Source organism: Centroberyx gerrardi, chromosome 2 (assembly GCF_048128805.1).
Source record: "Centroberyx gerrardi isolate f3 chromosome 2, fCenGer3.hap1.cur.20231027, whole genome shotgun sequence".
Lineage (NCBI taxonomy): Eukaryota > Metazoa > Chordata > Actinopteri > Beryciformes > Berycidae > Centroberyx > Centroberyx gerrardi.
Genome location: NC_135998.1, coordinates 29,677,462 through 29,689,372, shown reverse-complemented (window position 1 = coordinate 29,689,372; position 11,911 = coordinate 29,677,462). Strand labels below are relative to the sequence as shown.

The 11,911-nt window shown below is 43.7% G+C and overlaps 2 protein-coding genes across 7 annotated transcripts in view; one reads left to right on the top strand and one right to left on the bottom strand.

The window, feature by feature from the left end:
* Window positions 1-1,652: 1,652 nt before the first annotated feature.
* dync2i2 (dynein 2 intermediate chain 2) lies at window positions 1,653-7,350 on the top strand. The gene is made up of 9 exons (XM_071904278.2): window positions 1,653-1,889; window positions 2,776-3,036; window positions 3,136-3,245; window positions 3,371-3,528; window positions 4,182-4,291; window positions 4,396-4,566; window positions 5,590-5,840; window positions 6,078-6,235; window positions 7,093-7,350. The coding sequence occupies exons 1-9, from the start codon at window positions 1,812-1,814 to the stop codon at window positions 7,329-7,331; spliced, it is 1,536 nt and encodes a 511-aa protein (XP_071760379.2). The 5' UTR covers window positions 1,653-1,811; the 3' UTR covers window positions 7,332-7,350.
* Window positions 7,351-7,505: 155 nt separating this feature from the next.
* The window catches only part of sptan1 (spectrin alpha, non-erythrocytic 1), a 38,504-nt gene continuing 34,098 nt past the window's right edge, over window positions 7,506-11,911 (bottom strand). For all 6 annotated transcript variants that reach the window (XM_071904277.2, XM_078286805.1, XM_078286811.1 and 3 more), the window contains 7 exons: window positions 10,527-10,544; window positions 9,163-9,217; window positions 8,775-8,971; window positions 8,627-8,680; window positions 8,382-8,528; window positions 8,044-8,191; window positions 7,506-7,956 (listed from right to left, as the gene is read on the bottom strand). In XM_071904277.2, coding sequence (XP_071760378.2) covers window positions 7,831-7,956; window positions 8,044-8,191; window positions 8,382-8,528; window positions 8,627-8,680; window positions 8,775-8,971; window positions 9,163-9,217; window positions 10,527-10,544 — 745 coding nt within the window. In that variant the 3' untranslated portion in view covers window positions 7,506-7,830. The remainder of the gene's footprint in view (window positions 7,957-8,043; window positions 8,192-8,381; window positions 8,529-8,626; window positions 8,681-8,774; window positions 8,972-9,162; window positions 9,218-10,526; window positions 10,545-11,911) is intronic.

Genomic DNA, 11,911 nt, shown 5'->3' with positions numbered 1-11,911 from the left:
GTTTAACTACCTAACTACCTATCTTTTTTTTTTCTTGCAGTTAGATGTTATTTTTCAGCAAGCTTCCTTCTGCCACGACTGTTACAGTGTAAGTGATTTGCTATCAAAACCCAATAATTAAGATTAGATATATAAAAAAATTAAATATATATCTACCAAGAACATTTTTTTTTTTTACGATTTATTTTTGGCATTTTCATGCTTTATTGGACAGGGAGATAGTTAGAGAGAGACAGGAAGGTATGGGAGAGAGAGAGGGGAGGATATGCAGCAAAGGACCACGGGTCAGATTTGAACCCGGGTACGCGCTGTACTCAGTGAGCCACCAGGGAGCATCTACCAAGAACATTTAATTGATCATTTCATGGTTCATTACATGTCTTAAACGTACCCAAGTGTTCTTGGAATATAACATTTAACTCATGCAGTCCTCCCACCAATAGGTGGCAGTAAGTGCTCTCATATAAAGGGACTCTAGGAAAAGGATCTCAGGCTGCAGCCAGACTCTAGACACATAATCCTAAATCTAACATTTCACTATCTTGTGCTTAACATGTAGGTGGTTAAATTACTTGTTAAAAAATGGAAAAAGCTAAATAGATTTTTAAAAAGCAGTGGTTTAACCCTGCTTCCTGTTTTACTTCCACAGAACTGGTTCTCCCCAACACAATTTAATGAACGAAAAATATTTAGCACAGCTATCAATGACTATTATTCTGAAATACAATATGATAAACCCGGCACAATTCAACTCTATCAAATACTCAGCCAGTTAATCATTGCTGCCATAGGTATAGCCTTACATCCTAAAGTAGGCTAAAAAGTGGTAGGGTGTAGAAAATATTCATTTGTTTTAAATGATAGATGTGGTCAAAACCAGGAATTTATATTAATTTTCTAGTTTGAAGGTGGTTCACTTGATTCTAGCATAAAACGTGTAGCCAAGCTGTTTTGATTGTATTACAGTTAAAATTGTTATTTTCCATTCATTATAATGGAAGGCTGTCACTCTTGAGTTCATCTCAGGGTGCCAGTCCAGGTCTGCTTGGAGGAAAGTGATGCAGACCAGAAGAGGTCGATCAGGCGTGTATTAGGCTACTATAGATGATAAAACGTTTTCAAAAAGGTGAATCTGATGTAATTTGAACAACAGTAAGTTATGAGTGCTAATTCAGCAAAGGCTAATGTTTTTAATTACAATTACAGTCAATTACAATTCCTACTGGGTGCGGATAGAGGCCGATAAAGATCGGAGATTACTCTATAATTAATTGCCCCTTTAATACGATAGGCGGGCAACTCTATATCTATTACTGCCTTACCAGGAAGTTACGACAGCGAAAATATTATTTTGATTAAATAAATTTAAAAAACCATTTTTTTAAATATTATTGCAGAACATAAGCATAATTGGAAATACAGTTAAAAGAGAGACTTGATGTACCGATTTTAAATGTTTTTGTCAAACCTACAGGATCACGTCAGACGATTGCAATTTAAGAAAAGGCGGAAGTGAGCGCAGGATTTATCTCTTGCTTCCTTACTTCTTCTCCGTTGTATCTGCCGTAACCAAGGTAACGCTAGCTATGTGAGACTCACACAGGTCTGGCGCTAAGCGTTCATGATTATAAGCTACGAAGCAGCTAGCTATGTTAAGTGCTATGTAACTAGCTTGTTAGCAAGCTCATTACGAAACCGTCGTTGTGTGAATGTAGCTGCAGGACTGTGGCTAAGTTGTTGACGGTACAGCTAACGCAGCTAATGATAACATTGGCCCTCTCCCTTAGCTTGAGCTAAACACATTTCTCAGCATGTTTACCGACGAGGCTTTGGACTCCGTGGGCATCGAGTCACAGTGGAGGAAATCTCAACAGTTGGCACAGGAGTCGGTATGTTTGGGCAACATCAGTTTTCACTCCAGACGTGTCAAATATGTCATACATCACAAAAACAAACCCTCACCGGTAGCTAACACATTTATTGACTTCGACAAGCAGCCTTGCTGTGAGCTAACACTAGCTGACTAATGCTACATTCAGGTGCTGTTTGGAAATACTATAATTAGGAGTGTAGTGCAAACAGGGAGAACAAGTTTGTAAGTCACAAACCTCTGTGGTGGTTGCGGTCAAAGGTCAGTGAGAAAGAAGTACAAAGTGACTTTACATTGGAATTAACGTAACAGCGATTATATTAATTTATGAAAACAACCTGTGGGCTGCTAAAGACCAAATAGAGTTTTTATTACAATGTGTTTGTATGACGCTCGTTGTTGCTCATAGTTTATAACAGGATCTACTCAGTTATGACTGTTCTGGTGAGAAATTATTTATGAATAATTTGATGTTTATGGGGGCGTGGCATGACTGTTGCCTAGTGATTGGATTTACACACGGCATTTAACATATGCCAACAAGTCTAGGGAAGTAAATATTAGCCATAGCCTATACAACATCAACAACTGGCTGATAAACTAATTAATTGCTTTTGAATGTACAACAACAGCTGCAAAATGCCAAGTCCTTCAGAAAGGACTTTAGAAAGTTTTATTTTGGAGCCCAGATTATAGTGGAAATGTTAGGCCTGTACATTTCTGTGAAGGATATGCTAAAAATAATTTAGCATTTGAAAATATAGATAGATGCAACTTTATTTTTTCCCGTCGTGGTTGACCTTCATATTGCCCAGATATGAATCTCTTACATGTGCATGATTTGGGATGAATACATTTGAAAAAGGCATTTGAAAAAGTTTAGTGTACGTCCACTGGTGTTTCAGAGAGGCTGCCAGACCAGAGCGCTGCACAGCGCTGAAGCGGAGGTCCAGACTGCGTCCACTTCCGTCAGCGGCACCCAGACGGAGCCACGGGACCAGATCACAGAGCGACTCCTTCAGCAGGACCCTCGCGAGCCGGAGCCGCCGGGCCTGCAGGACTTCCTGCGGCGGGTCGAGGACGCGGTCGTCAAAGAGCTGGTCAAGAACGCCAAGAGTCACGCCTTCGACGGGTTCCAGGTGAACTGGGAGGATCACAGTCAGCTGGTAAGCAGGGCCGACATGTCGACCTCAAACTGCTTTCATGAGCATATTATTTATGATATGTGGAGTTATGTGTATAAGGCTGTTCCTCCATGTGTGCAGGTTTCCTGCCTACATCGCCTTCAACATCCCAGCGCTCAAGAGAGAGGTCTTCATGTCACCAGCGTGTCCTGGAGTTGCACAGGTTCAGTTATTGCCTGTGCCTACGGTCGGTATGTTTGACTTTCACATCATAAATAAAGAAATCCAAAATATTCCATAAAAAGGGTTACATTGTTTAAGAAACCGTACAAACCTCAAGATCCAGTCAGAGAGTGTGTGTGTTTCTGCTCGGCAGTATTGACGATGGAGACTGGAGCACGGAGAAGTCTTATGTTTGCACCTGGAACCTGGACCGTCGAGGCCTGAACCCCAAACAGCCCGACCTGGTCATAGACGTCCCCACCACGGTCACCGCTCTCTCCTTTCACCCCCATCAGCCCTCCCTCATTGCAGGTAAGGGTTAGGGATAGGATTAGTCCAGAACAGGGTCAGTGGTGTGATATGCATCCTGTCTGCTTTACTGAACACAGCTGGAATTTCCTGGTGTCTTTTCTTATTCTGCCCATTTATAGTTTCACAACTTTCCTTAGCTGTGTTTAATCAGAAATAGTTTGGTGTCACTGGCCTTTATTTTGTACGGAAGAGGATTAGGGCCACGTGTGAAAAATGGATTTGAGTTCTGAGTTTAAAGTCAGAATTCTGAGAAACAAAGTCAGAATCTTGAGATTAAAGTCAGAATTCTGGGGAAAAAAGTCAGAATTCTGAGTTTGACCTTTGACCTTTGACCTTTTCCCAGAATTTCCCAGAAAGTCAGAATTTTGACCTTTGTTTCTCAGAACTCAAATACATTTTTTCACGTGGCCCAAATCCTCTTCCGTAATTTTGGATTTGAAACTGGTCTTAAATTAAATTCCAGGCAGCATTAAAAAGGTTTTAAAGTCTACATTTGTCCTTGTGAAACTTGCAGATATCCTGGATTAGCAGGACCTATTTGTGGTTTTCATGTTTTCCTGCTCATCACTGAGCCGTCTTCTAGCACTTCATCCTGCTGTCCACACTTTTGAAAATGCTCATTGACTGTGTTTTCTGTGTCTCCGTGGCGACAGGGGGTCTGTACAGCGGAGAGGTGGTGGTCTGGGACACCAGCCGGACACAGGACCCCGTGCTGGCCCAAACCGGGTTGTCCGCAGACAGTCATCGAGAGCCAGTCTATCAGGCTAGTTCTGTCAAACATCATGCCCTCTGGTCGTGGGGTTCGTCTATGATTTATTGATCTGATTTGTGGATTGAAACAACGATCTGAATGTGCGTTGTGTGCAGGTCGACTGGCTGCCCGTCCAGAAGAGAGGAGAGCTGTGGGTGCTGAGTGCCAGCTCGGGAGGACGGGTGCTGCTGTGGACGGTGGATTCGGACCAGGGCGGGTTCGTCCTGAGCGCCGGCTACGCCTTGGTCCGCCAGCAGGTCCCCCACAGCAGCAGCGCGAGCTTCAAGGTGAGAACCGAGGAAGTCCCGCTGTTCAACACTTCATCTACAGGCTGCCAGAGTTGACTGACATGTACAACTATTTCACAGCCACTGGTTTTAGTGATTCAAGAGCATTACCAGCCACCTTCACATGGGATTTCTCATCTGCGACCATAATGTTCCCATCTTCATCCTGTTAGATTGTCTGCTGGTCTCATTAAGTTGTTTACACTCAAGCATCAGAATTATTGCCTTCCATTTTTTGGGTAAATAAATGTGTGCTTATTGTGGCCACTTCACACCTCCCATTCACATCAATGGGAGCCGGTCCAGTCAGCTGTATGGGGGGTCGTTCTCTAACTGAATTACACACATTTGCTTGTGATTGGACTTAGGTCTGATTGGCAAAGACACACATATTGGGTTTTATATTATGATGTGTATGTTTGATACATTTGGTGAGCTTGGTAGAGCTTATTTTAATTGATTATCAATGATTATCAGTATATAGAAATAACGTGTTTACAGATTTTTTTTAAATGTTGTCACGGCTCCAGAATGTCCATCCTGTGTTGAATAAAATGAACTTAGTTAATTGATTGATTGAACAATCTTTGTGCTATAGGCTGCAACTGAGTGAGAAGACAGCATTTCCAAAATGTGTGATAAGTCCATTAAAAAATAAGATTCACCAGAATCATGATAGAATATTGATTTCTTAATAGATGCAGAAATGCCATCACACCAGAGCATAAAGACTAGAATGAAGGACTCAATGTAGAGCTGACAAGAAACGAATGAGACGGTTTACACAAACAACATCAGGGAACGCTTTTTATTTTCAACATCATAGAGATTAATCGGCTATGAGCAGAATATAGCTGCTGTTGCGTGAAAACTTTGTAACACCAATTTTGGGGATTAGTCATGTTTTAACTTCAACTGAAGGATTACATGCTCTTCTGTGGGCTGAGAAAATCTTAAGACCCTCGAAGTGATGGAATCCTCTCATAAATGCATGGTAGTAAATGCAGTGTTTGTTCCTCGCAGGCCCGCGGCGGCGGCAGCAGCAGCGTGGGCGTCACCTCCCTGGCTCTGTCCCCCTGGGACTCGGACACCTTCTTGGTGGGCTCCGAGGGCGGCCTGCTGCTCAAGTGCTCCTTCTCCTCCCGGACCCCGGCGGCGGTGGCGGCGGCGGCGTCCTCCGAGGGCCAGAGCGTGCCGCTGAGAGCCCCGGCAGTCTTCTCCTTCAGGCCCCGCGGCAGCCCCGTCCACTCCATCCACTGCTCCCCCTTCCACAGGTGACACAGCGCTGCCACCAGACCCATGAGATCTGGTCCAGTCAGTTTGATTGATTACATATGTACTGTAGAATTGATCAATACTACACTGGTTGGCTATGGGAAGAGCATAACCTGCATTGATCCTAATGTGACATTTTGATCAGATTCCACACAAGTAGGCACACTATTTGTTTCTCCCGTCCTCGAGGCATCCTTGTGATGTTGTAGTGACTTTCCTGTGTGTTTTTCTTGAAGGAACCTGTTCCTCAGCGTGGGGACGGACGGTCTGGCCCACCTGCACTCCCTGCTGCAGGCCGACCCGCTGCGCTCCCTCAGGGTTTCAGACTCCTATGTGTTTGAGGTGCAGTGGTCTCCGACCAGACCGCTGGTTTTTGCTGCCGCCACCGGACAAGGTACCACATCAAAACTCATGTTTGTCACTCACACTGAACTAGTTTCATTTTATTTGTACTCTCCAGGTAACTTCAGACAGTGATGCTTTATCCTCACAGTAGCATCAGTTGTATGTATAAGGACTCATTCTGCAGAACTATTTTAGTCTTCACCCTTCATAGACCATGCTACTGACTCATTATATCGATGTGCACGATGTGCAAAAAAGGATGACTGTAAGAGGAGTGGTGTGTGTGGTGTAAATAATTGTCTAATTGGTATGCCTAAACTCACTTTTTTTAAATGGAAAATGTATTATTTAGTATTATTATTATTATTTATACTTGCCCTACATGACACAAATTTGATTTTTTGATGCTGTCAGTGGTTGAAATCTAATCTGTCAAATTCAATATTTTTAGACTAAACTGGGCAAAGTAGAGTCAAAAGTTAAGGTGTCTCTTTTTGTAGCAAACCTAAAGTTGTAGTAAAAAAAAAAAAGTGATATTGTAAGGCATCTTGTCACAAAAATGCAAAACAAAATCCAACATATCATAAATTTGCACAATTTAGTTGTGTGAAACAGCATGCTACAAATTAATGTTTTTGTCATACTTTAGTGTTGAGACTACAGGATAGTGTCAAGTTCTGCCAGTAGTACCAAAAGCTCTTTGGTGTGCAGAGAATTAACATGTACCACTTTCCCCCAATTTGTTGATGCAACTACTGTGACGACATCATTTACAAACATAGACTTGAAATATCAACTTGGCCTACTGTCATATGAATGTGTGTTAGCAGCAGTACTTGAAAGTGTAGGACAGATTTGCTGTTGTTGACTAAAACACGTTATTCTTGAACCGTTTCTTCCTCATAGGTGTGGTGCAGATATTCGACCTGGGCCGGAGGTCTCTCCGGCCGGCTGCCACCATCGATCAGGGCGGTGCCGGCCAAGCTGCCACCTGTCTGGCCTTCAACTCCCAAAACCCTCACCTGCTGGCGGTGGGGAAAACGGACGGGACGGCCAACATTTGGCACCTGAGCGCCGATTTGACGGAGCAAAGCCCCAGAGAGACGGCCCAGCTGGAGCAGATCGCCAACGAAGTGGCAGAATAAACTAAGGACCGTTTAATGGGATATTTGTAATATCTACAAATGTTGCATCATCATGTCTATTGTATACTGGTTCATATTTATTCATTGTTTTGTACCAAGTTATTTATATAATACTTATTTTTGTACATAAGAAGTGTGGAAGTGAAATAAAGACAACACAGTATGGGTTTCCAGTTCTAACCAGTAGCGTTTATTAAAGCACACTGCAGTCGTTAAGGTGTTGTCACAACATCATTGTTACTATTAGGTTCTTAAATCCAGCGAAAGCACAAGCTAAAACAGCTAAAACAATCACATTCAAATGCAGACAGATCCACTACGCTATCATCAGAAGCACAAAGAGTGAAGGGTATAGCTAGATAAATAGAGAGCTACAGAGAGTTGAAACTAGTGAGTATTCCTAGTGCCACAATCATGCAGTTTCAGCCGTGTATTCGTGTTTAAGTGTGTGGGGGGAAAACGCGTCCCGATTGGTCACTGGTAGGTGGGGGGGGGGGGATCAGTTGACAAAGAGCGAGCGGGTGAATTCCACGAAGTCGAAGGCCGTCGGCAGTTCACGCCCCTTGCTGTCTAGGTAGGGCTTCATGTGCGAGAGGCAGTAGTCCGCCTGCTCCTTGGTCAGGTTCTGGAAGGGAAGAAGAGGAGCGTTAAACCTCCGTCTAGACTTCAGACTCAAACCACGTTCGCAGAGCGTGACGTTTCCGCATCTGACCTGGTAGAGCTCTTCTTTGGTGACGTAAGGCTTGTTCTCGGTGCTCAGGGCGCGGAAGGCGCTCTCGATCTCCTCGCTGGACTTGACGTTCTCCGTCTCGCGGCTGATCATGAAGGCCATGTACTCCTGCAAGGACACGTTGCCGTCTCTGCATACACAAATGAACACAGTTAACCACAAACAGCACACACAAGACAGCAAATAGATATTCAAGCAAATACAACAACTGACTTTAATCCTCTCATCCTTTTTCATTGCTGGCACTACACCCAAATACAATCTTCAGGTTGCACACTTCATTTTATTCTGCATATACAACCAAATTGCAGTTGACGGACCTGTTGGGATCCACCGTGTCGAGGATGGACTCGAACTCCGGGTCCGGCTCGCCCTCCTCCACCATCGGCAGGTCGTAGCCCAGCGAGCGCAGACACGACTTGAACTCCTGGTGGTTCAGACGGCCCGACTTCTCCTTGTCAAAGTGCCTGGTAGTTGCAGGAAAACAAACAGGTGAGTAATGAGGTTTTTAACTTGGGTCACGGGACGCGGTGAAGTGTGCAGAGTGGAAGTCAACGCCGCTTACTTGAACATCATGCTGAACTCCTTCAGAGCCTCTTCTGTCACTCCGGTGGTGTTCCTGAAGAAGAGAGGGGGAGGAAGATGAGTCTCTGACACATGGAGTGGATGTGTGGGACATTTTTCTGTTAACACCATGTATTTATTTGGTGTACCTGGCCTGTATCTGCTGCTCCAGGTTGTGCTGCATCCTCATGCCCAGTTGGTCCAGCTGGTCCCACTGCTGGGCCAGGCCCACTGTGCTGTGCTCTGTGTACTTGTTGTCCAAGATCAGCGCTTCCTCCATGGCCGCGCCCAAGTCCTCGATCTTCTTCAGCTGGCTACGCATGGCCCGGATCTCCTGGTGCTTACGCTGCGCGCACACACACACACACACACACACACACAAACAGGTCAACAAAATCACCCACAAGGTGTTTTTTGAACCCCATACCTCGCCCACAATTCAGGTATGGATTAGTGCAGATCTCATGCAACAAAAGATATGTAAAAATAAAGTGTCCTGGGATCCTGAAGCTGGTCTCTAGCAGCAGCAGTGTTTACCTTGGTGGCCTCCAGCTGGGACTCCAAGGTACCGGATTCTTCCACCATACAAGACCTGAACACAAACACCAACATCAGACAGGAGGCAGGACCATCTGCTGAACTACTGGACTGACACTCACACACCGCTTGGTATTCACACCGCTTGTATTCTCAACATCTTAACATCAAATATTCCTGATTCAAGACAAATCGTTCATTTAACAGATTACATAAAACGTCTTTGCAGTGGAAGATCTTAAATAATACAAACTTATTAACACCTTTATGTACTATTATATTTAGATTTGTGCCAATAGCCCTTGCAGCTCTAAATAAAAAAGGTCAAAATTATTTAATTTAATAAATGCATTTAGATGGATTTTTGCCTTAGTAAAATCTCCTTCAAAGTTGATAATTTTGCATTAAAGTATTGTGCTGCAAAACTGCAAAATGTTGGCCATCCAAAAAGCACTTGGCCTTTTGCAGAGTGCCAACCTCATTCATGCCAAAAAGCTAGCTAGCTACCTCAAACCATCGGTAACCCATACCATGCAACGTTAGGGCTACTGCAAACAGGACTGGAAACTGCACCAGATTCCCTAGTATTTCAACTCTGACAATGGATGAATATGAAAGTCAGTCTTGCTGTTATAGGAGATGAATGGTGTACAGCGAAATCAGTGCACACATGCAGAAAAAGAAATGATCTGTTGAATCAAGATGAGTAAGAAAATGGCAAAAAAGGCTGTGTCTTTAAGATCCAGTGGAAGCCAATTATTTGCAGTTTCCATCCCTGAACTGTGCACACTAAAAGTCACATAAAGTGAAAAAAAAAGTGAGAACTAGCCTATCCACTCAGGCAGTGCTGACTGTAGCCAGGTAAACAGGCTCTGTGGGTGGGTTTGTTAGTGCAGCAGATACTGAGCACACCAGAGCCCAAATGGTGTTTTTTAGACTGAAGTGCATTGAGTCACATTGGGTGGGTCAGAGGGGGAGAAGCAAATGAAACCAGAGAAAGGCTGGAGAAAGGTTGACCTTCCGGAAAGATCATCGGCAACTTGGTATTGATAGACACAGATAACCCGTCGATAGGCTATGCTATTCAGAGAGGGGATGGGGGGGAAGGGAGGAAGGAATGACCAGAGAGTCAAAATCAGCCGAGAAGAAGAGGGAAAGACAGGGATTATTGCAAACATAAATTCAAATATGTAAAGGAGAAAAATGGGAAGGGGGCAGAAATCAAAAACATAAACACATAAATAAGACATATTTTCTAACAGGTTCTGCAACTAGGTAACTAACTTTCTGAGATATACAGTCTCACATCCACACACATTTGATCAAAAACATCAGACAAAAAAAAGACAAAATTTGATATTAACCCATCCAGAAGATATGTCCTGATTAGCAAAATGATCCGAAGCATCAGCGCGGAAGCGGCCGAGAGAAAGGAGGGGGAAAGAGAGGGGAGGGATGGAGAGAGAGAGAGAAAAAAAAAGAGAAACAAATACAAGTTAACAACATTAAGGCGACAACACACTGCAACAAACCCCCGAAACACATGAGCAAAAACAGTGTGGAAAGTGGCGAATGTGCTTGAAGCTCTAGTTTTTCAGATCTGATATTTGATAGCATCGAATATAATATATATTCGATATGGCGGTAAATATCGCGATATTAATGAAATATCGGATATCGCGATATTTTGGCGAGACAGTATCGTGATTAGGGATGCACCGATCCGATACTTGGCATCGGTATCGGGCCGATATTGGCCTAAAATGCTGGATCGGACATCGGTGGCAGCTAACGTTATAATCCGATCCGATCCAGAGCAATCAGTTCGAGCCCCCGGAGTAATAAACGGGCGTAGTTGCCTGCCGTAAAACATGCCTGAGTTTGCACGTGACGCGACACGAGTGAGTGAAGAAGTTGGAAAAAGAAAGCGAGCGTGCAGGCAATGTGCTGATGTAAACATGTCAGCGGTTGGGAATTATTTTAGCCACAAAGGGATGCTAGATGGCTATGCCATTACTAGCGTCCCAAAGATCTTTATCCAACTCACTTTACCAAGAACGTCTTCTGGCGACGCCTTCCAAACGCCTGCTCCTTAGCTCAAACTTACATCGAGTGTCCTTGGGCTTAGTATCGTGTACACGCCACCATAAAGGTTTCAATTAAGTCTTCCGTTTTCACAAAACGAAGCTTTTTGGAGATGGGGGCTAAAGCTAATGCTACCGCGCTGATGACGCTGACGCGACCTGTGCGTGCGTCAGCGTCAGTGACTGTCAACACTGTCAGTGAACGGAGGAACAGGCTGACAGCAGAGAGAGGTGAGATGCTTCTGTTTCTGAAGAAAAACCTGCCTCTTGTCCTTAAGTGATTAAAACTAGACTAGACTTGGCACACACTGGATGTTATGCCCAGAAAAAGCCTATGTGTAGCAGTATTTTTTCTGTCAGTTATTCACACTAAAGAAGAGGAAAAAAAATATAAGCAAAGGCTGTATGGTTGTTTCAATATTGTTTTGTAGCAGTATGCACTGGTCCGTTTATTGCTCTTTTGCACTTTTGTGAGTTTTTTTGCACTGTATTCCTATATTGCAGCAATCTTTTATATATCCTAGGAACTGTCATTCCTATTTTGGTCAGTTCTTTTGCCCTGCTGCTTTTCTTTTTTTTAACAATAAAATTATTGTTCCCATGTTATTTACATGTTGTATGCAGCTGTGTAATTACAGAAGAAAAAAAGGGGTCAATATCGGATC

Excerpts from the sequence above, each read along its gene's own strand:
- dync2i2 (XM_071904278.2), top strand. The coding sequence starts at position 1,812 with ATGTTTACCGACGAGGCTTTGGACTCCGTGGGCATCGAGTCACAGTGG. Across the intron at positions 4,292-4,395 it reads ATCGAGAGCCAGTCTATCAG|GTCGACTGGCTGCCCGTCCA; the intron begins GCTAGTTCTGTC and ends CGTTGTGTGCAG. Across the intron at positions 4,567-5,589 it reads GCAGCAGCGCGAGCTTCAAG|GCCCGCGGCGGCGGCAGCAG; the intron begins GTGAGAACCGAG and ends TGTTCCTCGCAG.